This window comes from Chrysemys picta, chromosome 2 (genome assembly GCF_011386835.1).
Source record: "Chrysemys picta bellii isolate R12L10 chromosome 2, ASM1138683v2, whole genome shotgun sequence".
Taxonomy (NCBI): domain Eukaryota; kingdom Metazoa; phylum Chordata; order Testudines; family Emydidae; genus Chrysemys; species Chrysemys picta.
In genome coordinates this window covers 88,037,530-88,063,761 of record NC_088792.1, presented here as the reverse complement: position 1 = coordinate 88,063,761, position 26,232 = coordinate 88,037,530, and the positions used below count along the sequence as shown (strand labels likewise).

At 42.9% G+C, this 26,232-nt stretch overlaps 1 protein-coding gene and 1 long non-coding RNA gene across 47 annotated transcripts in view; one reads left to right on the top strand and one right to left on the bottom strand.

The window, feature by feature from the left end:
* Positions 1 to 26,232, top strand: part of CLASP2 (cytoplasmic linker associated protein 2) — a 286,598-nt gene that overhangs the window by 11,752 nt on the left and 248,614 nt on the right. For all 46 annotated transcript variants that reach the window (XM_065587152.1, XM_065587160.1, XM_065587162.1 and 43 more), the window contains 2 exons: positions 3,211 to 3,289; positions 23,818 to 23,921. In XM_065587152.1, the coding sequence (XP_065443224.1) occupies positions 3,211 to 3,289; positions 23,818 to 23,921 (183 nt within the window). The remainder of the gene's footprint in view (positions 1 to 3,210; positions 3,290 to 23,817; positions 23,922 to 26,232) is intronic.
* Positions 1,262 to 11,686, bottom strand: LOC135981956 (uncharacterized). The gene is made up of 3 exons (XR_010599177.1): positions 11,133 to 11,686; positions 9,196 to 9,355; positions 1,262 to 2,021 (listed from the first exon to the last, which is right to left on the bottom strand). It is a non-coding gene; the product is annotated as an uncharacterized LOC135981956 (long non-coding RNA).

Below are 26,232 nucleotides of genomic sequence, written 5' to 3'. Positions count from 1 at the left end.
GAGTTGTCCAGTGCAGGTACTGATTTCATGGGGGGGTCTGGTTTCTTGATAAATTGGAAGTGGACTATAGTGGAAGGCATCCTGCAAAGAGGCAGTGTAATGGATTTGGTGCTCCTAACATCTGGTGCTCTGAAGAGACTCCCCCCCTTTCTCTTGCCTCTTAACCATCATATTAGGGGATGGTGTTTTGGGTTCAAGCAACAGGTTGGGGACCAGTTTTGTGTGTGTGTGTGGGCTGACAGCAGCTCTTCACCAGCTGGAAACAATTAGAAAGGAATCATGACCCACACTGTGTGAATTATTGCTGGATAGTTCCCAGAATAGTTAAATTAATAAAGATGCAACCTAATAAAACCACATCCCTTACATCTTGACTATTACATGTCCAGGACAGTGTTTTCTTTGCACCTGCAGAAGACTACTGCTGTCAAAGGCTTGTTTAGTGGTTCCAGGTGCTTAACAAATTACTTACACCAGTTCAGTGCCTTGACTTCTTAAAACTTCAGCAGCAAACATACCTTTTGAATGGTTCAACTCCAACCTTGACAATGGTTATGGCTGATATGATTGATGGATGATTGTAGATGTCCATGTTACAATAGCATCTTCCTCTTCAGCAATTAGGCATCTATCCTGGTAATTTGTGTTGCGGATATTGGCAAGAAAATGAGGTGGGTAAGTGCTTGTTCCATTTGCTTCTTCACTGCTTGCAATTTAGCTTCACTGACTGTTTCTTCCTGCAGTGTTGCTTAAAATTCTTTCCAAATTTCAATGGCACCAGCTATATTTCTGCAGATTGTCCAAAGCTTTGGAAACAGGTTTCAGTATATTAAGCTTATCTTCTACATTTCACTTAAGTCCGATGTTGACTACTTTTGCTGTGTGTGATGGGTTCCCCAGGGTGCAATCTGAAACTGGGGTACTGCTGAGCCCTCTGGTGTACCAACCTGGGCTCTCTCTCACACTGTGATGTTGTGACAAGCTGCAAACCTCTCCAGCAACTGCACTTACACAGCCATCCACAGGCAGGGATACACCCAGCTAAGTTACATGAATGCTTCTCCTACCCACTCATGAATCAACAATAGAGACACTCCAGCGACTTCCCACAGCTCCCCAGCCCAGGATCATCTTGCCCTGGTCAGAAGCCTGACCAGTGTACGTTTATTACTTAATCTGCCCATCCCTCAATGTGGAGAGGACATGCACCAGCTTTTGTATGCTACACAGATTTCCCAAGCACTTCAACCAAAACACATTGTTTTAGGTAAAATATAAAACAGATTTATTAACTACAGAAAGATCAGTTGGTTACCTAAGAAATAAAAGTAAGATTGCAATCTGAGTTCTATAAACGAGACAGGATTTGAATCAAGGAATGTCTCACCCTGATGGTATAGTGCAGGGCTTGGCAGCCTTTCAGAAGTGATGTGCCGAGTCTTCATTTATTCACTCTAATTTAAGATTTCGCATGCCAGTAATACATTTTAACAATTTTACAAGGTCTCTTTCTATAAGTCTTTAATATATAACTAAACTATTGTTGTATGTAAAGTAAATAAGGTTTTAAAAGATTTAAGAAGTTTCATTTAAAATTAAATTAAAATGCAGAGCCCCCCCGGTCTGGTGGCCAGGACCCGGGCAGTGTGAATGCCACTGAAAATCAGCTCGCGTACCGCAGGTTGCCTACCCCTGGTATAGTGCCTTAATACAAGCTAGGATTCTCCTTTCAAGTCTGGCACCACCTCTGCCATTCCAAATCTTTGTCCACCAGATGTGCCTTCCAGGTGTGGAGTTGCGGGAGGAGAGAGGCCAAATGATATCGCTTCTCCTTCTTTATAGGTTCTTCCAGCTTGCTCGAAAAATCTTTTGTTGTGATGTGAGTCAAGCGGTGTCCATTGTCTGTGTTCCCTCTGAGAAATTTTCTTTGTATACCGGTCCTCAGATAGTCCTAGGTAGTGTGAATTCCCCTTATTTGGCCATCAGTGCTGTCTGGCTTCTCCATTGTTGTACTTGAAAGCCTGGTTGTGGGTGTTTTCCAATATTACAACATATTTCAGTAACATACACGCAGCAAAACTTCATAACGTCACATACAATGATGGCACATACAGTCCAACAGAATATTCATGTTCAACAGATCAAGACTTTTAAAATGATACCTCACAAGGTATACTTTTTACAAAACATCACAATTATATGACAACGGTGAATATAGTGATGCCAGGGTGTTGCTTTGGGATAGTGTGTCACACTCTGAAACTTCCAGCTACTTTATAGAGAATTTCTTCAAAAATAGTCATCAGGATAGGCCAGTAACTCTTAAATAACTCAAAACAGTTAACCACTGAATTCCATCAGACATTGTGAGGGATAATTAGTTTTGATCCTACTCTCTTCAGTGAAGCTGAAGCAAAGTGATTGTTAGAGAATTATTTTATAATTTTAATGCTTTACCTTATTCCTGGCATACCTAAGTGTTTGGCTAATTTTTTTTAATCACATGATTAATCACTATTAATTTTTTTTTAATTGTGTGATTAATTTTAAGATTGGAAATAAGGTATAGAATAGAAATAAGCTTAAAAGTATTTGAAAGTTCTGGCAAGTACAACAAGATATTACTAAGTGATCTTCATGGTTAAAGATAGAATGTCCACATGTGCTTTCAACTGCATAGTGAAATGCCTAGACAGCTGGCCAGAATGCCTTTAAAAATGACCTCCTTAGTCCAGAGGTCACGTGACCTACAGTGATCATAGGGCTAGGAATCTTACAGTCAGTAGCAGATGTGGAAACATAATTGATGTATCTGTTATTCCTTTAGCAAATGAATTTTAAGTAAATCATGGTCAATTACAAATGCAAAAATTAGACAAATCCATTATAGATGAGAATATGAAAATGTTGCATTCCTAAAAATTGCTCCCTTTTGACTGAAGAATGCAAAAGGTACTGAAAAATCCAAAGTGCATCATATTATGTAAACATACTAGATGAACCCTAAATATTGTATAAAATGATTCACTTTTTGTATAAAACCTTTAGAAAATAATTGTCAGCTCTCTAATTTGAATATTGATCTAATGGTTCAATATGGGTGATTACATCAGTAGCCAGTCCAGGTATTTATAGACAGATTAGAATATATTTTAAAGAACTGTCTAGTGACGCACTATATACATCTAATACTTTCTTTTATTTTTACAGGTGGCGTTAGTTGGATTAGATGTCCTAGGTGCCTTTGTTGACAGACTATCAGGACACTTTAAATCCTATGTACCAACTGGTGAGTGAAGTACTAGTCAATTCTCCTTTTCCTTCAAAGAAAAATGTAGGAAAAGTGCTGTTTTCTTAGTAAACATTCTTATTTTAGCAACTATATCTGAAACATGGCGGAGAACTTTTGGTAGTAACTATGACCCTAATCAGGTAAACACACATGCTTTTTAGTGCGAGTGTATCTGCAGGATGAGGGCCTATATGCCCCATTAGGGTTTGACTTACAGATACTTACATTAACTTGTCAATATTATGTATGTACTTTACCTTCATATTTTAAGACCGCTATATTGTGATTCTTCAAGATTCCAAGAATTTTTTCTCATTGATTTCTTGCTACATAGTTGCTTACTGTTCTCCATTATCTAAAATTGTGACAACTTGATTGTATTACTTTAAAATTGTATTAATAAATTGCAGTTTCTATTTGTAAAATGTCTTAACCAGGGTTCCATGTATATATAACATGATTCTGCCGACACAGAATTTGCTACATAATCCATCTCCTGCAGTAGAATTGTGCTGTAGGATTTAAGGTTTCTTAAAAAAAAAAAAAACAAACAACCTTTTTCCCCCCCCCCCTCCCCAAAAACCAAAAAAGCAAAAACCCTTAACAAATTCCAAACATTTATTGATTGCAAATGGGTGCAGTGACATCTGCCTAAGTCTGTAAAATTCTGAGAGGTCTGAACTGACTACCCTGTTCAACTCATTGGGTTGCTGACTTTGAAACTTAGTTAACGTTGATACTGTATTTAAATATCAGAACCATTTCTCTACTGGTCATTTTAGCAGAAACATAGTGAAGGAAGATAATTTCATGGAGAGTTCATAACATTATAAATAATTTGTTGGATTACTTGCCTTGTATTATTTTTACTTCCATCTATGCAGAAAACCTTTTTTTTATTAAATCGCTTTTCAAGCAAAATCAATGGCAGTGAGCAGCATATTACTCCATAAGGTTCCTGCCAGAACTTTAATCCTTTTTTAAACCCTGATTTACATTGAATGTCAGTTTAGCTTACTTGGTAGCTCTCACCTCTGGGCTAGAAGGTGAGGCGCTCAAGTGTTGCGCTAAGACTTTGAGCTCGGTGCTGATTTTGACAATGCAGAGCAGTAAATAGTATAAATATTAATTTGTATATGCCTATAAGTACAGGCATCTGGGAGCTTTAAAATATAATTGAAAACGTGATAAAAATAAGGCAGCTTTCTAAATCCTAGAGCACGAACACCTTCCATCATACAATAAGACAACAAACATGCTAATGTAAAAAGAAGAACAGGAGTACTTGTGGCACCTTAGAGACTAACAAATTTATTAGAGCATAAGCTCTAATAATTAATGCTCTAATAAATTTGTTAGTCTCTAAGGTGCCACAAGTACTCCTGTTCTTCTTTTTGCGGATACAGACTAACACGGCTGCTACTCTGAAACATGCTAATGTAAGAAACTACTAAATCTTGCAACTTGTCCTGAAAGATGTCACAGATATATTTGTCTTATGTTTAGGGAGTGTTCTGGAGTTCTGCAATAAATCTTCATTGGAGAAGGCCTTGCTTTCCATCATCTCAGGATTAAACCTGGGCTTTAATAAAATATAGTACTCTTGGTGTACACAGTTGAACAGATATATAAGTCAAGTCTTTGCTCAGAAGAGCTTACAATTTAAATATTTTACTGTGTTGATGTTGAAATAAAAACAATGTCATTCTACCCTAAGCTGTGAACCCTGCGTATCTGCTCCGTGCAAACTGCATAAGTAGATGCTGATAAACCAGTAAGTTTCCCCAGCCCACCTGTAGTGCATTTTATCCAAGTTGAACTTGTCTAAACTCAACTTTCACCTGTTTAATTCCACTTAATTGCAGCTTCAGTTAAACTGCTTCTACTTAGTGTAGACCAGGCCTTAAATTGCCATGTGAGATCTGCTCTGGGGGAACCATGGGAATGCCAGGGGAGGACAGAACTTTTGCTTTTCATGTGTATTCACTGTTTATATGCCAGGTTGATGAGAAATAAGTTTAACTAAGAGCCAGTTTTTCTCCAGTCCATCCATGTGCAAAATCACTTCTGTGGTTGTTAATGTAGAAGGAAAGAGATATGGATTACATTACCCTAGTAGTTTCTCTTTTCAGCCATCTCTCTGTAAAACACTGCTATGTTGTTGCACTGTATATTCAGTGTTAAAAACTTCTTGCACACTTGTGCATAACTAAGCCTGAACTAGTCAAATAACGCTCTCTTGGGTGTACCATACTATGTTTAAACAGTCTGGGTTCTAGAAGAAAATATTTCCAATCCATATCTTGGCTCTATGAATAGCAGTAGTGCTTACTTGAGAGGGTGTAGGACTAGGAAATTATCCTATAAACTTTGTGCTGAACCCAAAGCTCCCATGGTCAAGCAGTGGCAAAGAATCAAAATTATGGTTCTTTGCCAACTAAAGCTGTAACATTTTAACAGATATGGCACTGCCTATTATGGTCATAGTTAATGATGTGGGGTGGTGGCCAGTTGTGTATTGCAGATTTACACTTCAGGCTGGTAGTGTGATATGGGGCGGGTGAGGGAGTGCTCCTGTTACTAGACAGGAGAATGTTAAGGGAGAGAGGGGAGCATAAGATCTCCAAATAGAAGACAAGATGGCTGAATCTTTTTCTTAGAAAATGTATATATTCTCTAATATACCTCTTTTAATCTGATTTTGCTGGATCTAATCATACTTACAGATTAGAGATGGAGAGCGCTTTTCCAATCAACTCTTAAATATTACTTTGAAAATTGAAAATGCTGATGCAAACCATTAACTTCTCCATCTCCTTTTTCTTCATTTATATACTCCAGGAAGTAGTCTTTGTGGTTTGCCATTCTTAGTCGAAAAAAGTGTCAGTTTGAATGTACTCAAGTATGATCACTTATTATATTAAGCACCATTCTGTCCCATTATTCTGAGATTAAATTGCTACCTTTTTTATATAATGGTGTTGGATATTTTTTAAATCCACCTTACCCCAACTGGAAATTTCAGTTTGCTTTTTTGGTATATATTATTTTCTTTAATAAGAAATTGAAGGGTTTGTCGCATGCCCGGGAAAAAAAAAATCCTGCATTTTCTCACTTCATGTCTTGTCTTTTTGAAAGATTGGAATGTTCCTATGCATGATACTTACACTCCCAGTAATAACTGAGCTAACACATTACCCAAGCATAACATGTCAAAACATGGGCCTGTGCAGTTACATTGGAATGTAGCTCTTTATGGGTGGGGCAAGGGGAATAACTGTCATTTAAGGCATTTGCTCACTTAAGAATAAACAAGGGTTTTGTTGAGGAGTGAAAGCAAAACAAATGCCTGGTTACCTATATAGCTTTATGAGCTACCTATATCCCATAAATTAGGTTTAGCCAAGGTCAGTAAGTACAGTAGTTAGAACACAGGCATTTTAATATGACCTGAATTGCACATTAGTAATCTTTGTATGGAGGTATACCATAGGGTAAAAGGCAACTAATTCAATTTCCTAGGCAACAGTGTTGCATTGTAGTGAGTGCAGGTGATGACCTTTTCTTTTCAGATTAACCATAGTACACATTCTTTGCAGCTATCATCAATGTTGATATTTCTGGGAGTTTTAAGAGAGATGAAATGCTGAAATGATTTTTTTTTTTTTTAAAATACCTCCGTTGAAGGTGATTGAACTGTTTCACAACCAAAGAGATTATTGTAGAAGTCTAAGGATACCTGGTAATTCATAAGAATAGAGGTGTATGTTCTGGAGAAATGAAGCAAATTAAGCAGCATTTTTTAAGAAGTGTCTGTCTTTGAAACAGTGTAGGGCTCTAGTGTAATTTAACACCTACTTCATGAAGATGTGATTAAAACAAAATCCAGAGATTACATAAACATGCATTTCTATCTTTTCCACCACATTCCATGGCTTGCAAAAATGATTGAAGTATTTTTAAAGGAGTGGTACATAAGAGGACAAAAAATAGAAGCATACATGTATGGAGAAATTCCACAAAAATAGTGCTTTGAAAAGGAGGCAAGACTGTTAACCTCATCCCTCAAATTAATTCCTACCCCTTCTTCTAACCACAATCATTGTACTGAAGAATCTCAGCAGTTCACAGATGTTGGGACTCTTATTTGATCTTTGGCTGTGAACAGTGCTGCGTAGAAGAACAATGTTCCTCTAGGACAGTGTTTCCCAAACTTGGGACGCTGCTTATGTAGGGAAAGCCCCTGGTGGGCCGGGCCGGTTTGTGTACCTGCCGCGTCCGCAGGTCCGGCCGATCGTGGCTCCCAGTGGCCGTGGTTTGCCACTCCAGGCCAATGGGAGCTGCTGGAAGCGGCGGTCAGTACGTCCCTCGGCCCGTGCCGCTTCCAGCAGCTCCCATTGGCCTAGAGCGGCGAACCGCGGCCAGTGGGAGCCGCGATCGGTCGGACCTGTGGACGCGGCAGGTACGCAAACCGTCCTGGCCCGCCAGGGCCTTTCCCTACACAAGCGGTGTCCCAAGTTTGGGAAACACTGCTGTAGGAGTACCATGTATATACTCTTATCATAAGCCGGTTCATTTATAAGCTGATCCCACCAAGATGGATAAGTAAAACTGGAAAAATTTTATGACCCGTTCATAAGCCGACCCTGTAATTCAAGGGTCAGCAAACTTGGCTCCCAGGCCATAAGGATAAGCCGCTGGCGGGCCAATGTGGTTTGTTTACCTTGCGTCCGCAGGCACGGAGGTAAACCTAAGTAAACAAAGTGTCCCGGCGCACCAGCTGCTTACCCTGATGGGCCGGGACAGCAACTGGTGGGGAAATTTTTGTGGGGGGAGAAGCTGGGGGTTAGAGGAGTAACCCCTGTGACCACCCCCCCACATGGCCCCACTCCTCACCCGGTACCCCCACACTCTCCCTATCCCATCCCTTCCCACCTTATCTGGGGAGGATGTCTCTGGCCTGCCCGCGGCTTGCTCCGGCGGGCCGGGTGGCTCGGCCTGCTCCTGCGCGGCCGGCTTTGCTGCCTCTGTTGGGGGGAGGGCCTGTGTCCCACTTCTCCCTCTCTATACCCTTCTCTGGTGCTTCGCTTTTTTTACTAAAAAAATTCGGCTTATGAATGAGTATATACGATCCTTAATGAAGACTATAGATTTCTAATATACCATCCAAGCTAAGGCTAAGGTGTGCAGAAGCAACTAGTGATTCTAGGTGCCTCAATTTTTCTGTAACCAACTTGAGACTCATGAAAGGGGCCTGATTTTTCAAAGAGTATGTTCTCAGAAAATTGAGGCTTTCAAAATTACTAGCCATTTTTTAAAAATCTTAGCCTAAGTCATATCCTGCATGAATGCAGCTTTTCCTCACCTAATAATTCAATATTTGTTAATATGGAGCTAACATAACATCAAAATATAGTTAGGAAACCATTTCTGGTTAGGAATTATTTTGTTGTTGCCACGGAGAATGGAGAGAGTGAAGAATAACAGAGGACTAATTAAGATATCCAACCTTTCTTATTAAATATGAAGCTCTGCCTTGAATAAACTTCTTCTCTTGCATTCCAGAATCTGTTAGATTATTTCAACTTTAATTTACAAGAGACTTTTCTGTGTTTATGAAACTGTTCTTGAGGCTGTGATATGATATTTTCTGTTATATTCCATGTGCAGCCGTATAAGACTTATCATGAAATACATTAAGAATCTGCAAACTGAGTAAGGGAGAAACAGAATGAACCAGAAATCATTTTAAGCACTGTGTAAAAACCTAATTTTATTATAACAGCTTGAAAATTTATATATTTTACCACCCCAGGCACCAAATCTACTTGGTAACATTTTACTCATAATGTTGATAGAAAACAAAACAGTCTTAATACTTTTAATGAAAAGGAAATGCTTACTATGGGATAGTAGATGAGAATAATCCTTTAAGGTCGTATATAGTTGTTGCTTGCTTCAGAGTGAGACCGCAAATGCTGGGTATTTAAGTTTTCTGTGGCATGTCATAGGATAAGCAGTCATCAGATAAGAGGAAAGGTCCTCCCATGTATTGATAACTGCCTAAAAGATAGGAAACAAAGGGTAGGAATAAATGGACAGTTTTCAGAATGGAGAGGTAAATTGTGGTATTCCCCAGGAGTCTGTACTGGGACCAGTGCTGTATAACATAATCATAAATGATGTGGAAAAAGGGGTAAACTGTAAGGTGGAAAATTTGCAGATGATACAAAATTACTCAAGATAGTTGAGTCCAAAGCAGACTGCGAAAAGTTACAAAGGGGTCACACAAAATTGGGTGATGAGGCAACATAGTGGCAGATGAAATTTAGTGTGGATAAAGGCAAAGTAATGCACATTATAAAACATAATCCCAACTCTGAACAAAATTAAGGGGTATAAATTAGCTGTTACCACTCAAGAAAGAGAACTTGGAGTCACTGTGGATAGTTCTCGGAAAACATCTACTCAACGTGCAGCGACAGTCAAAACTAACAATGTTAGGAACCATTAGGAAAGGGATAGATAAGACAGAAATATCATAATGCCACTGTATAAATCCATGGTATGCCCACATCTTGAATATTGCATGCAGATCTGGTCTCTCCATATAAAAAAAAATGCATTAGAATTGGAAAAGGTATAGAGAAGAGCAGCAAAAATGATTAGGGGTATGGAATGGCTTCTATATGAGGAGAGATTAAAAGACTCGGACTTTTCATCTTGGTCTAAGAGGTGATATAGTAGAGGTCTATAAATTCTTGACTGGTGCAGAGAAAGTGAATAAGGAAATGTTGTTTACTCCTTCACATAACACAGGAACTAGGGCTCACTCAATGAAATTAATAGGCAGCAGGTTTAAAACACACAAAAGGAAGTACTTCACACAATGTACAGTCAACCTGTGGAACTTGTTGCTAGGGGATGTTATGAAGGCCAGAACTATAACAGAATTCAAAAAAGAACTAGATAAGTTCGTGGAGGATAGGTAGAGCCCTGCACAGATAGAAAATTTATATCTGCAGATATAAATTTTCTGTGCGGCGCTGCAGGCTCTACTGGGAACCACAGTGGTGAAAGCAGCAGCCTATCAGGCCACCACTGCCAGGAGCCAACGTCCCAAGCTAGCAGCTCCTCCGGCATGGCTGTACTGCCCCCAACCCCACTCGCTGGGCCAGGCACCAGGCTCACTGGCAGCTGTCCCTGGTTGCCCTAGTGCATTGGGCGGGGCATGACATAAAATAAAAAGTTTATTGAATTGCTTTCTAGATTTTTGATTTGATTCTAATCACCATCATTGCTTGAAATATTTCTGCAATAGTTTAAGGGCTTGTCTACAGTACTGTGCGGGGTTGATCTAAGATACGCAACCTTAGCTCTGTGAGTAGCGTAGCTGAAGTTGACTTACTTACATCTACTTACTGCGGCATGTTGACAGCTGACGCTCTCCCGTCGACTCTGCTTGCGCTTCTTGTTCTGGTGGAGTACTGGAGTCGACAGGCGAGCGCTCAGCGGTCGATTTATCGTGTCTATCCTAGATGCAATAAATTGACCCCCACTGGTTCAATCGCTGCCCGCCGATACGTCAGGTAGTGTAGAAAAGCCCTACGTCTAGTCAAAAAGCTGACATTTACTTGTGTCCTGCGCTGTGCCCCCCTTGTTCCTGGTCTCCTGCTGGTAAGATACATTCTCATCAACTTTATGCTTCAAGACCTTCCTCTTGTGCTGGCTAACCCTGTGTCTTCCCAAAGGCCCCACATCCATTACTAAATACATTAATCCTTCTTTCCCTCCAAATAATGCTAGACAGTGCCCTCCCCAAAAATGAATTTATGCTTACCCCACAGAGTCTGCTGCTGCAATGGAACGAGGCCTTATGCACATACTACCCTCTACTGAGGTGTCATGAAGCTGAGATTTCAGTCCTCCTGTCTCAGGCCCAATTTTCCAAAAGAAGAGCAGTAGGCTAAGGAGCAGTGATGTCCTGGCAGGCTGAAGATCTGTGAGAAGCTCCCTGCTACGTTGTTGGAGGTCTCTTGTACTGGGGTGGCCTTTCCAAGATCAGTCTCCCAAGCAGAAGGTTAGGTGTATTGGCCTCTGTCATCAGCCACCCAGGAGACTCACATAGTGAGCCTCCCCTCTTCCCATGCGTGGTACTCAGAATAGCAGTAGCTGCTCAAGCTGAAGAGCCAGCTGGCAATCTCCCCTCTTTCTAGTAGTAACAGTCATCTACCACTGTTGTTTGCAGCATTGTTGTAATCCTCTTGGTCCCAGGATGTTAGAGAGACAAGGTGGGTACCTTTTATTTGACCAGCTTCGGTTGGTCAGAGAGATAAACTTGAACTTGCACAGAGCTCTCCTTCAGGTCTGGGCTGAAGGAAAACTTGAAGAACTGTGTAAGCTGGAAAGCTTGTCAATTTCCCCAACAGCTGTTGGTCTAATAAAAGATCTTGCCTCACCCACTATGGCTAGTAGCAGCAGCAATAGCTTTGGCACAGTCTCTGCAGAAATAGGAAGACTTGACTGCAGAGATTTAACTTCAGTTTGTGTTTGAAAAGTTTTCTTAGCATGTATAAAAAGGCTAGGGAACTCTTTTTTTAAAGAGACACAACATCATTAGTACATGTGCTCCAACACTTTCATCCACCTCTGAATTAAAGGATTTGTTTTATCAGCAACTCAACAGTATCATCAGCAAGCTACCACAGGTGAGTGACACTATCTACTGGGAGACTTCAGCGCTAGAGAAGACTCAAATCACGAGATGTGGCTGCTATGCCTTGGCCACCATAGAGGGAGCGAAACTGAACAACCGTGTGCAAAGAGAACTGGAGCTCTTTAGCCTTTGAGGACTGTTTATTACCAACACCTACTTCCAAGGTGGTCACTACTGGAAGGTCTTGTTGAGAGATCCCACATCTGGACACTAGCACCAATTGGATTTAATTGCCACCCACCGAAAACACCTGGATGTTTTCCATGCTTGCAGTTTTCATAGTGCAGACTGTGACACAGACCATGCGCTTGTATTCTGTAAATAAAACTTTCATTAAGGAAACTCCATTGTACCAGACAAAGCTGTTGCCCTTGCATTAATATCAATACACAAAAGACCAAAGGTCATGTCTCCAATTTACTTTACTTTTCAGGGAAACTATGTAATTGATTGTATTTCCCTGAATGCTGATGCAGCATGGAACACTGAATTTAAAAAAATCTATGTATCTGCAACCTTAGCTTTTGGAAAAGACTGTACTGCTGATAAAGTCTGGTTTGCCACATACTCTGGAGAAATGCTTCCAGTTATTAAAGCAAAGCTCGCAGCATATCTCCACCACAATATGAACCCCTCTCCTGAGATGTGCTAACCTCAGAATGGCCAAGCGCGCATTGCAACAAACAGCAAGGCAGTGTTCTCACTTAGACTGTCTTGATCTGTGCGAGAAGAAACAAATGTTCTTTGAGAATGGAGATATAAGAAGTATATATGATAGAATCAAGAAAGCAAGAAGACTGCTTCATTGGAATCTCTTAATGCAGACATCATTGACAGGAGCAAGGAGATGGAACTCTAGATAGAACAGTATCACAAACTTTATTTACATGAAACCACTGTTTCTGAAGCAGCGTTATATGCACAATGTCTTGCTTGCCTGCTGGAGGGAAGGAGTGGTACCATGGAACATGAAGAATGCCAACATCATAATGTCTAAAAACAAAGGTAGTTGAAGTAATGGCAACAATTACAGAGAAACTTCTCTCAGTGTTATTGGCAAGGCATTCTCATGGGTCATTCGCAAAAGACGGCAAGTTCTTGCCAAACGCATATATCCAGAGAGTCAGTGTGGCTTCCGTGTCAGTAGATCTACTCTAGATGTGGCCTTCACACTAAGACAACTGCAAGAAAAGCATCAAGAACAAAGAAAACCTCTTTACATGGCCTTCATCTCTCTTATAAAGCCTTTTGACCTGGTCTGGAGAAATGGCCTTTTTCAGTTGCTATAGAGAATTGGTTGCACCCCATTCCTCCTCATTCTGGCATGAAGGCTACAGTCCAGTATGATGATCAGTCTGACTGCTTTAAAATCCAAAGTGGTGTCAAATGGGATGTTTTTTGGCACCAGTGCTGCTCCATATAGTCTTCTCTCTGCTGCTTTGCTGTGCTTTCTAATTTAGTAGTGAAGTGTACAAGATGAGATGGAAAACTCTACATTGCATGTCTAAGAGCAAAACTCAAAGTAAAACACCTGCTATAAGACAACTTTTTGTGGATGATAGTGTGCTCATCGAACACAGCAAACAGGAGCTTCAGAAACTTTGCAATAGTTTTGGGCTAGCTTGTGATGTATTTGGATTAGCTATTGGTAAGGCTAAGATTTTTGTCATGGGTATTTTTAGTAAAAATCATGGACAGGACATGGGCAATAAACAATAAATCACAGAAGCCCGAGCCCCCGCAGGGGTAGTGGGGCTGAAGTCACAGAGGTCATGTAAAATCACAGAATCTGTGACCTCCGTGACTGACTCATAGCCTTTAGCCGTAAGAAGAGAGTGATTCTGGTACAAGATGTGTTGACTGCATCAGAAGTTTCAATAGCTAACACCATGCTAGAAGTTGTGTACAAGTTCTGCTATTTAGGATTAAGTGTTTTAGTTAACTTATCTCTAGATGGGGAGTTTAATTCTTGCATTGGAAAGGCAACTGCCACCATTTGGCCAACTGACCAAGAAATGTGAGATAACAGAAAACTAACGTGAACACCAAGATATAGGGGTTTACCAGATGTGCGTTTTGAGCACACTGTTGTAAGATGGCAAGACTTGGGTCTCCTAGAGCAGTCATGAGAGAAGGCTAAACACCGGCTACATCTTCTGTCTTCACCGTGTTCTAACTGTGAAGTGGGAAACCCAAGTTTCTGAAATCAAAAGAGTTGGAAAAGAAAACTGTCAAGTCATTAGCTCTTTAGATGACTTTACTCCATAGTCATCTGCACTGGGTGGACTATGGACGCATTCCAAAGGATCTCCAGTATGGAGAACTTGCAGGTGCTCTAATGCCACTGGGCTGACCTAGGTTCAGGTTGAAGGATGTTTGCCAGAGGGACTTGAAAACATTCCACAGTGACATCTCAAGCGGGAAAGATGCAGCTAGCAACAGGCCACACTGGGAGGCTGTGCTATGCCAGGGAGTCAGAGGCTGAAAAGAGTTGGTTGAGAGAGAGGAAAGCAAAGAGAGTGAAGAAGAGTGAAGCAGGCCTCAAGCACTAGTAGTGCGCTGGTTCATCCTCTGGCCCTGCGCCTGCCCTGTTTGTGGCAAGGACTGCTGCTAAAGAATTAGACTTTTTAGCCCTTTGCAGTTCTGCAATGTGACACGTGGTCACTGAACTGCTTTGGCACCTACACCATCGTCTTTCAAGAGGGAGAGTTGCAAAACAGAGTCTATAGATGTTGATAGTACTCAGTTGGGAAAGTTTACTAGTTGCTTTCAGTGAGGAGATTTTTAATTTTTTTTTATTTTAAGCCTTTGTCATTGCATATCAAGGTAAAGCATAGAATGAAAATATTCAGAGAAGGACAACAACAAAAAATGGGGTATGCATGAATAGGTTTACATACAATGGACATTTGAAAAGGCTAGAGTTAACTAGATTAGCGAGAAGAGCCAAAAGCGAAACGTTAAAGGTGTAGGTGTTCTGGTCTTGCAGTAAGGAGACTATAGTTAAGCTTGTGTCAGACTTATGTTTTACAGGGTCTATAACTCAGTGTCTCACCTTAATGAATGTGTGTGAAGTGATCACTATTGTGTATTTTATGTTTGCATGTTACATTTTTAGAAAACTTGGGAAAACAGGAGCACTAGAAAAGCCTGACTTTTTTTCTATTCAGTGCACATTTTGCTGCTCCCTGGTCTCAGGAAGAACGGGAATGAAAGTAGAGACTGAGTTTTGTTAAGTTCCTGCTTTGCTCCTCTGGGTTTGTGTTCGTGTATGTTGCACTGTTTCTTGTCAAGGGTAATTGTTTACTTTCCTCAGAAAGGTTACCCGAATATAAGATGCAAAATTCCAGCTCCTTGTAATGTATATTGTTTAGATGTTGCTTTCAAATTGAGAGGTATTGCTTTCTGAACATTTATCTTTTTTTAAAGTGGGAAATCATTAGATTTGAGTCACTAATCAGTTTTCTGTCACACAATTTAAAAAATATCATTTTGAAATTGCAGTAAAACTACAGTTGCATTAAAAAAACAGGTTTTGTTTGAATAGTTTAATTATTTTCAATATATGGGTTGGCATGGCACTGATTGGCTAAATGTGGAGCTTCAGAAAGATAAAGATAATGATAAATTGAAGACAACAGATATGTAGGTGCTTTATTATTTAAATAGCAATATAAAATGTTTTGTATCAAAAACTAAGGAAATTTGGATAGAAAGCTGTTTAGCCATTGGCACGAGTTACTTAAGGATGTAGTGAATTCTGCATCATTTCAGTCTTTAAATTAAGCTGGATGTCTTGCTAAGAGAGACACTCTAGATCAAACAAAATTATGAGCTTGGTGCAGAAATACTGGGTGAGGTTCTGTGGCCTGAATTATGCAGAAGGTAAGGCTAGATCATAATTGTCTCTTTTGGCCTTATCTGTTCTTTAGCTCAAACTGAAGTTGGCACAGAAGCAGCAGTGTAATTCACTGTGATCTAAAATCTACTATGGGTACCTGGCGACTTCCAGGTGGAGTTCCAGGAGTTGGATATGAACTAAAAAGCACTAGATGACTTGGTAGCTTCTTAATTGAGAGACAGCCAATGTCTCAATCATACTACCATACCTGTGATCAACAGACTCTTGAAAGAAAGCTGCTGGCAGAACCTTCTATAATGTTAGCTCCTTTGACTTTGAAGAAGTTGTCTGAGACCATTGGACAGGAGAGAAGGAGTCTAACGAACACATTTAGGTTATGAACAGAGTACTGGGAATCAGCCTAGCAAGATAATTTGCGTAGTTTTGGTCTAGCACAGGAGTCTCAAACTCAAATGACCACGAGGGCCGCATGAGGACTAGTGCATTGGCCCGAGGGCCACATCACTGACACCCACCCCTTGCTGCCCCTGGCCCCACCCCCCACTCCACCCCTTCCACGAGGCCCCGCCCCTGCCCCGCCTCTTTCCTGCCCCCATTCCAATCCCTTCCCCGAAGTCCTCACCCCAGAGGGTGCAGGAGGGGTGCGGGGTGTAGCGAGGCCTCAGGGCAGGGAGTTGAGGTGCAGGAGGTGTGCAGGGTGTGGCAGGGGGCTCAGGGCAGGGAGTTGGGGTGTGGGGTGAAGGAGGGGCGAGGGGTGTGGCAGGGGGCTCTGGACAGGGAGTTGGGGTGCAGGCAGGGTGCGGGCTCTGGCCTGGCGCCGCCTACCTAGAGCGGCTCTGGGGTGGCAGCGCTGTGCACCGTGGTCAGTGCAGGCTCCCTGGCTTGGCTCGGCTCTGCTCCGCTCCAGGAAGCAGCCGGAGTCCCGGGGGCGGGGAGGGGGGGGAAACAGTGCCATGTGCTGCTCTTGCTGCTCCTCTAGGTACCTCCCCCAAAGTCCCCATTGATCGCAGTTCCCCGTTCCCGGCCAGTGGGAGCTGCGGGGGCCGGTGCCTGGAAGCAAGAGCACGGAGCCCTCTACTCCCCTCCCGCCCTACCCGGGGCTGCAGGGACATGGTTCCAGCCGCTTCAGGCAGCGGTGCGGGGCTCGCAGCGCCATGGGGTAGGCAGAAGGGCGGGGGGGAGGGGAGGGCAGAGGGAGCTTGGTGCGGCCCGCATGTTTGAGACCCCTGGTCTAGCAGTTCATCCAGGAGGTTGCTGCATAACCTTAAAACCCTGTTGTGATGCTGCCTTTTAATCAAATTTAAGTTGCAAATTTGGGAACACAGCTAATGAAAGTTTTTACAGGTCTGATATTGATTTCCATTACAGCTTGTTGAATTTAGCACTTGAAGATAGTCACATTATTTCTATTAAATAGTATTAAGGGTGCTTGTGCTTAATATTGTACCTTCTTGTACCCTGATTCTTGTGGAAGATACAACCTTAATTCAATAATACACTTTGATTCTGTATAGATTTCAATAATTGTTATGCCTGGAAATATAAAGTTGAGGGAATTACTAAAAAGGGCATGCATAATTAGAAGAAAACATCTAAAAACAATTTCCAGGCTAGCTTTCTGAGCTGGGGCAAAATGTTCTATTTCTGAAGTGTTACCTGCAGACATGAGGGCACCCCACCTTTTCTCAGTCCATAGGACTCCAGGCGTAACCCGGTTAATTTAGGCACCCCCCACCGTTTCCCAATTCGTAGGGCTCCAGATGAAAAGCACCTGCCCTTACCCAATTCGTAGGGCTCAGGGTGCAACTAACCTGGTCAATTTAAGTACCCACACACTTGCCCAATACGTAGGGCTCCAGGTGTATACTACTTCTGCAGGTGTGCAGGACCTTTTACCAGTGAAAGAGCCTTACACAGTAATATACTACATAACCTCTGTTTATTAACAATCACCAAAACAGACTGCACATGCTACACATACAGTGCTCACCACTCCCAATAAGACAGATGAACTTTTCTTGATGGCCAGTCAGGATCAGGTCCATCTGCGGGACTCCAGTTTCTGCAGTGTCATTGGCAGAGTGATGAAGTCTGGCAGCTTTGATCTTTGGTGCTGTGTCCTGGAGTTGGTTCCCAAAGAACTTCCTTTTAGACCTCAGGCCTGGTCTACACTACGAGTTTAGGTTGACTTTAGCAGCGTTAAATCGAATTAAGCCTGGACACGTTCACACGACGAAGCCCTTTCTTTCAACTTAAAGGGCCCTTTAAACCGGTTTCTTTACTCCACCTCCGACGAGGGATTAGCGATAAAATCTGCTTTTGCGGGTCGGAATTGGGGTAGTGTGGACGGAATTCGACGTTATTGGCCTTCGGGAGCTGTCCCACAGTGCTTCATTGTGACCGCTCTGGACAGCACTCTCAACTCCTATGCACTGACCAGGTAGACAGGAAAAGCCCCGCGAACGTTTGAATTTCCTTTCCTGTTTGCCCAGCGTGGAGAGCACAGGTGACCACACAGAGCTCATCAGCACAGGTAACCGTGATGGAGTCCCAGGATCGCAAAAGAGCTCCAGCATGGACCGAACGTGAGGTACGGGATCTGCTCGCCATATGGGGAGATGAATCAGTGCCAGCTGAACTCCGTAGCAGTAAAAGAAATGGCAAAATTTTAGAAAAGGTCTCCAAGGCCATGAAGGACAGAGGCCATAACAGGGACGCACAGCAGTGCCCCGTGAAAATTAAGGAGCTACGGCAAGCCTACCACAAAGCCAGAGAGGCAAAAGGAAGGTCCGGGGCACAGTCGCAAACATGCCGCTTCTACATGGAGCTGCATGCCATGCTAGGGGGTGCAGCCACCACTACCCCAACCGTGTGCTATGACTCCTTCACTGGAGAAATACACAGGGAAGAGGGTTCGGGGTACGATGAAGAGGAGGATGAAGATAATGTGGATAGCTCACAGCAGCAACGAAGCGGAGAAACCAGTTTCCCCAACAGCCAGGATATGTTTATCACTCTGGACCTCGAGCCAGTAACGCCCAAACTCACCCAAGGCGTGCTTCCAGGCCCTGAGGGCACACCGGGGACCTCTGGTGAGTGTACCTTTGGAAATATTACACATGGTTTAAAAGCAAGCGTGTTTAATGATTAATTTGCCCTGGCAATCGCGGCCAGTACAGCTACTGGAAAAGTCTGTTAACGTGTATGGGGATGGAGCGGAAATCCTCCAGGGACATCTCCAGAAAGCTCTCCTTCATGTACTCCCAAAGCCTTTGCAAAAGGTTTCTGGGGAGGGCTGCCTTATCCCGTCCGCCATGGTAGGACACTTTACCACGCCAGGCCAGTAGCACGTAGTCTGGAATCATTGCATAACAAAGCATGGCAGCATATGGTCCCGGTGTTTGCTGGCATGCAGACAACATCCGTTCCTTATTGCTCTTTGTTATCTTCAGGAAAGGGATATCATTCACGGTCACCTGGTTGAAATGGGGCGATTTTATTAAGGGGACATTCAGAGGTGCCCATTCCTGCTCGGCTGAACAGAAATGTTCCTTGCTGTTAGCCACGTGGTGTGGGGGAGGGGTGAAGTGATCATCCTAGAGAATTGGGTCGGAGGGAGGAAGGGGGGTTAGTTGGGTTTGTGCTGCATGTTAACCCGGGAACCGCAGCCCCTCCTTTTACATTGCAAACCCATTTTAAATGGCCAACCCAACGGGTGCTTGATATGGGAAATGAGGGCGCTACTGTTTGAAACCATTCCCACATGTTAAGAAGGTGAAAAAAGCCAAAAGACTGTGGCTTACCATGGCTGCCTGCAAGCCAAAATCTGTTGCCTGGCACTGCGTGAGTGATCTCTCACACCAAACCAGCAGGCCCTCAATATAAGAGGAAAAATGCGACCTTGTAATGAAAGCACATGTGCTGTGTAATGTGAACAGCAAAATTTAATGTGAAAGAGTGTACACATTGTTCTCTAAAATGTGTCTTTTTTAACCACCTCTCCCTTCCCCTCCACCAGCTGCAAATGTTTCTCCTTCACAGAGGCTAGTGAAGATTAGAAGGAGAAAATGGCGGACTCGGGATGACATATTCACGGAGCTCCAGATGTCCTCCCACGCTGAAAGAGCACAGCAGAATGCGTGGAGGCAGTCAATGTCAGACTACAGAAAAGCACAGTATGAACGAGAGGAGAGGTGGCGGGATGAATCGCGGGATGAACAGAGCAAGTGGCGGGCTGAAGATGATAGGTGGCGTCAGCTTGCAGACAGAAGGCAAGAGTCGATGCTCCGGCTGCTGGAGCATCAAACTGATATGCTCCAGCGTATGGTTGAGCTGCAGGAAAGGCAGCAGGAGCAGAGACTGCCGCTACAGCCCCTGTGTAACCAACAGCCCTCCTCCCCAAGTTCCATAGCCTCCTCAACCAGACGCCCAAGAACACGGTGGGGGGGCCTCCGGCCCCCCAGTCACTCCACCCCAGATTTTTGCCCAAGCATCAGAAGGCTGGCCTTCAATAAGAGTTAAAGTTTTAAACTGCAGTGTGTCCTTTTCTTTCCCTCCTCCCCCACCCAACCCGGGTTACCTTGGCAATTATCCCCCTAGTTGTGTGATGAATTAATAAAGAATGCATGAATGTGAAGTAACAATGACTTTATTGCCTCTGCAAGCGGTGCTCGAAGGGAGAGGGGAGGGTGGGGTTTTTGGTTTACAGGGAAGAAGAGTGAACCGGGGCCGGGGGGGGGGGGGGGGAAGGGGAGGGTTCATCAAGGAGAATCTCTCACTGTAGCCTGGCCAGTCACAAAACTCGTTTTCAAAGCTTCTCTGATGCGCACCGCGCCCTGCTGTGCTCTTCTAACCGCCCTGGTGTCTGGCTGCGTGTAATCAGCGGCCAGGCGATGTGCCTCAACCTCCCACCCCGCCATAAATGTTTTCCCCCTTACTCTCACAGATATTGTGGAGCGCACAGCAAGCAGCAATAACAATGGGGATATTCTTTTCGCTGAGGTCTGAGCGAGTCAGTAAGCTGTGCCAGCGTGCTTTTAAACGTCCAAATGCACATTCCACCACCATTCGGCACTTGCTCAGCCTGTAGTTGAACAGGTCCTGACTACTGTCCAGGCTGCCTGTGTACGGCTTCATGAGCCATGGCATTATGGGGTAGGCTGGGTCCCCAAGGATCACGATAGGCATTTCAACATCCCCGATGGTTATTTTCTGGTCCGGGAAGAAAGTCCCTTCCTCCAGCTTTCGAAACAGACCAGAGTTCCTGAAGACGCGAGCATCATGTACCTTTCCCAGCCATCCCACTTTGATGTTGGTGAAACGTTCCTTGTGATCCACCAGGGCTTGCAGCAGCATTGAAAAGTACCCCTTGCGGTTTATGTACTCGGTGACTTGGTGCTCCGGTGCCAAGATAGGGATATGGGTTCAGTCTATCGCCCCACCACAGTTTGGGAATCCCATTGCAGCAAAGCCATCCACTATGGCCTGCACGTTTCCCAGAGTCACTACCCTTGATATCAGCAGGTCTTTGATTGCCCTGGTAACTTGGATCACAGCAGCCCCCACCGTAGATTTGCCCACTCCAAATTGATTCCCAACTGACCGGTAGCTGTCTGGCATTGCAAGCTTCCACAGGGCTATCGCCACTCGCTTCTCAACTGTGAGGGCTGCTCTCATCCTGGTATTCTGGTACTTCAGGGCAGGGGAAAGCAAGTCACAAAGTTCCATGGAAGTGCCCTTACGCATGCGAAAGTTTCGCAGCCACTGGGAATCGTCCCACACCTGCAGCATGATGCGGTCCCACCAGTCAGTGCTTGTTTCCCGGGCCCAGAATCGGCGTTCCACGGCATGAACCTGCCCCAGTAACACCATGATTTGCACATTGCTGGGGCCTGTACTTTGTGAGAGGTCTATGTCCATATCAATTTCCTCATCACTCTCGTCGCCGCGCTGCAATTGCCTCCTCGGCTGGTCCTGGTTTGGCTTTGGCATGTCCTGGCTCTACATATACTCCAGGACAATGCGCGTGGTCTTCATAGTGCTCATAATTGCCGCGGTGATCTGAGCGGGCTCCATGATCCCAGTGCTATGGCGTCTGGTCTGAAAAAAGGCGCGAAACTGATGGAGGGAGGGAGGGGCGAGAGACGACATGACCTACAGGGAATTAAAATCAACAAAGGTGGCTGTGCATCAGGGAGAAACACAAACAACTGTCACACAAAAAATCCCCCCCCCCCCCCCCAAAAGATTGAACTCAAAACCCTGGGTTTAGCAGGCCGTTGATTTCACGGAGGGACGGGGGGAAGCAAATGAATACAGAACAAATCTATTTTTTACATCTTAAGCTGGCAGACGATGGTGCAGCATGACTGATAGCCCTCGGCATCTTCTGGGTGCTTGGCAGAAAATAGCATACTATGACTGATAGCCATCATCGTCGAGACAGCCCAGGTGTCCATGATTGAAAGCCACTGCAGTACGATGACGACCGATATCAGTCGTAATATACCATCTTCTACCAAAAGGCAAGGGGCTGCTGTTGCGTGCAATGCAGCCCCACGTCTGCCAGCCCGTCGTCTGCCAGCACCCAGATCGCCGATGAAGGCTACCAGTCATACTGCACCGTCTTCTGCCAAAAGGCAATTAGCTGCTGCTGTGTAGCAATGCAGTACCACGTCTGCCGGCACTCAGAGGACATATGGTGACGGTGAACTGAGCGGGCTCCATGCGTGGCGCGGTATGTTGTCTGCACAGGTAACCCAGGTAAAAAGGTGCGAATCGATTGTCTGCCGTTGCTCTGACGGAGGGGGAGGTGCCTGACGACATGTACCCAGAACCCCCCGCGACACTGTTTTGCATCATTCAGGCATTGGGATTTCAACCCAGAATTCCAATGGGCGGCGGAGACTGCGGGAACTGTGGGATAGCTACCCATAGTGCAATGCTCCGGAAGTCGACGCTAGCCTCGATACTGTGGACACGGTCCGCCGACTTCATGCACTTAGAGCATTTTATGTGGGGAGACACACAATCGGCTGTATACAACCGATTTCTATAAAACCGGCTTCTATAAATTCGACCTAATTTCGTAGTGTAGACATACCCTCAGTTTATACAGTGAAATTGGTTAAGGTATAGCTAAAAAGGACTCCAATCATTAAACTAAAATTTTACTAACCAATCCTAACATAGTGTAACAAAATTCTCTAACCAATCCTACCTTACAAGACACAAACAATTAAAGAACCAGACAGAGACCATACAGATAAACAATAGGGAAGTGAGGACCATAATGACAAAACAATAAAGAAATGAGGATTTCACATCAATAGTTGTGGTTGTGATTTCTTGACGGACAGGATGCTATCAAACTAAGTTTTCTTTAACCATCTTAAGATTTGTTTCTTTATCTGGCGATAGTGTGTGCCATTAGGACGGGGTCTCCTTCTTCACAGCCTGATATTACATTGTTTTAACGTCATTTAGATGGACTGTGAGGATTAGACGTCCTGCTTCTCCGCTAATGGCTGCTGCTTGGCTGCTCATTTAATCTGGCTGCAGACAAAGGCCTTATCCTTTACAGAAGTAGTTTAGGCTGAGAAGCCTTTGTCTGACGTTCTTTTTGAAGATCAATCTGACATAATGTATATGGTTGGCAAGAAGGGAAATATTATCTGTGGCTTAGTCATTTTGATATCATTTTGCTTCTTAATTCCAGTCCAACACGTTATTCTTAAACATGTGTGATAGAAAACCGGTTAGCAACTCATTTAAATGATTATTTTTGAAAAATCTTTCTTTAAAATATTTTGGATTTGTTTTCAATCATGTCTTGATTTTTGAAGTAGAAAAAGCTTAATTCTTCTTTAAGAAACATTTCTAATAAATGTGTTGGTCTTAAATTGATTAGTACATATTTTGTTAATTCTTTTTTTTTTTTTTTTCTAGTTCTTCTAGCATTGATTGATCGAATGGGAGATGCCAAAGACCAAGTTCGAGAGCAAGCACAGACTCTTATATTGAAATTAATGGACCAGGTAGCACCACCAATGGTATGACCACTTCTGGAAATTCAGAGTTAGGCTCTGATCTTACAAATATTTACATGTGCTCTTAACTTGAAACACAAGTCATTCCCATGAAGTCAGTTGTTAAGTGTGTGTGCAAGTTTTAGTTGGATCATTGTTTTAATGTGTAAACTATATTGGACTGTTTTGCTTTAGCTGAAGATATAACTCTGAGACTAAGCATACTGTTTTTACATTATTTATGTATTCTATATAAATCAAAAGCGGATGTTTTCATATCAAGATGGCAGAAGTTTTTAAATTAAACATGGTTGAAACTTCCAGATGGGCTTGAATTTTAATTAATATAATGGAAATAAGGTTGACCCTCAACTTTCCCAAAATCAAATTAATTAAAAACCTAGGGTGAATAATACATCCGCATCCACATAAGGATGTGGTTGACACTGGATCACAGCTCAGAAAATCTGGGTTACTGGATCGGCCACATACTTCCTGCCTGACCTTGGGCAAAGCCGTTAATCTCCCTGAGCTTCATTTCCCCACGTATAAAATGGACTAAAAATACTTTCCATCTTTTGTCTGTCTTGTTTACTTAAGCTATGTCTACAATGCGCACCTTACAGTGGCACGGCTGTGCCGCTTCAGCCATGTCGCTGTAAGGTACACAGTGTAGCCACTCTTTGTCGGCAGGAGAGTTCTCTCCTGTTCACAAAATAAAAGCACCTCCAACAAGGGGCGGTAGTTTTGTTGGCGGGAGAGCACCACCCACTGACAGAGCACTATCTACACAGGTGCTTTTCATCAGTCAAACTTTTGCTGGTCGGGATGTGTTTTTTCACACCCCTGAGCAACAAAGGTTTTACAGATGGAAATGCAGTGTAGACATAGCCTTAGACTGTCTCTTATTATGTGTTTGTGCAGTGCCTACCACAACGGGACTTTGTTTATGGTTGGGTCTTCTAGGTGGTTCTGTAAGACTCCTATTAATATAACTCTGAAAAATGGAAAATTGCCTAACTAGATTTATCGCTTAAGTAGTATTATTGAGGAATCTTGGAACAGGGGTCATCAATAGGAATGCTATTGTTACTCAACTATTACTAATTCCCTCGCAAGGAAACCCTCTTTATAAGTTTAGATATGGAAATTAAAAGGGAGAATCTTAATTTTGCAAATCAGAGCAAGGTACTTTAAACTGCTAAAACCTGCATATGTTTGTTCAGATATGTGGGGATGAATGTGCGGGGAGCTTGCATCTACAAACCTCATCCACAACTAGAAAAAACTTTTGAAAATTTGTGTAACAAAAAGTATTCTAGTGTGATTTAAGCAACCCTTAAAATACAAAGTTCTCTTCTGCACTCCTTCCGTCCCCTGTCCTCAACCAAAAAGGATTTAGTCACATGGGTTTCTTACTGAGCATTTCATCGCTTCTGTGATAGCCTGTTCCCTAGGAATAGTTGAGTTACTTGCTGGTAAACCTTTTCTTACAATGAGATGTTGAGGATGCTTATTTCTGAAAAGTAAATAAAATACAAAAACTCGAAAGGCAATAAAATAGAGAACAAAACATGGGAAAGATATAGTAGCATAATTATAAAAATACAGCAAGTAAATGCATGGGGTGTGGCAAGCCAAATATGAGAAGCAGATACTAATTATTGCTAGAAAGCAGATTTCTCAGAGACCCATGTGATTGTCTCTTTTTGGAGAGATGGGTGGTAGTGGAGGGGGTAGTTTAAGTAATCCTAAATTTCTGTTTGAAGATGTTTGTTTTACTACCCTACAAATCTCTTGCAGTTACTTCTCTGCCTATTTCTTGTCTCTCTGTCTGGCAAGATGACTTCCTTATTTTCTCTTTTACCTTAGAAGATGGGGTAATTGGAGATGGAAGTTTTCTTTCTTGCCAGCCTATCCTTTATTGTTCATCTGTGCTATTTTGGCAGTTTGTTCTCTTTACAATTTATACATTGTAAAATGTAAGATTTTTCAAGTGAAAATTGTAATCAAAATTTTTAAATCTATAACCTTTTAAAAGTTATTCTAAAATGTGCTACATAATTATGAACAAGGATGTTATCTAGTGTTTAGTACTTCTTACACTACCTCTTTTTGATTAGCATTGTTGCTTTGTCTTTTTCAGTAAGACAATACCATTTTAATAGTTGCTAGTGTTCTGTTTGGTGTAACTGTGCTACATCAGAATTGCGGTACTTGGAGAGGCTAAATTATAGAATGCTGCATACACTGAAAAATATGTTATTCCTCAGGCAGTGTGCAGCTGTTGCTAGGTTACATTATTCTCAGATGCCTGCTCAATGATGGCAGCATT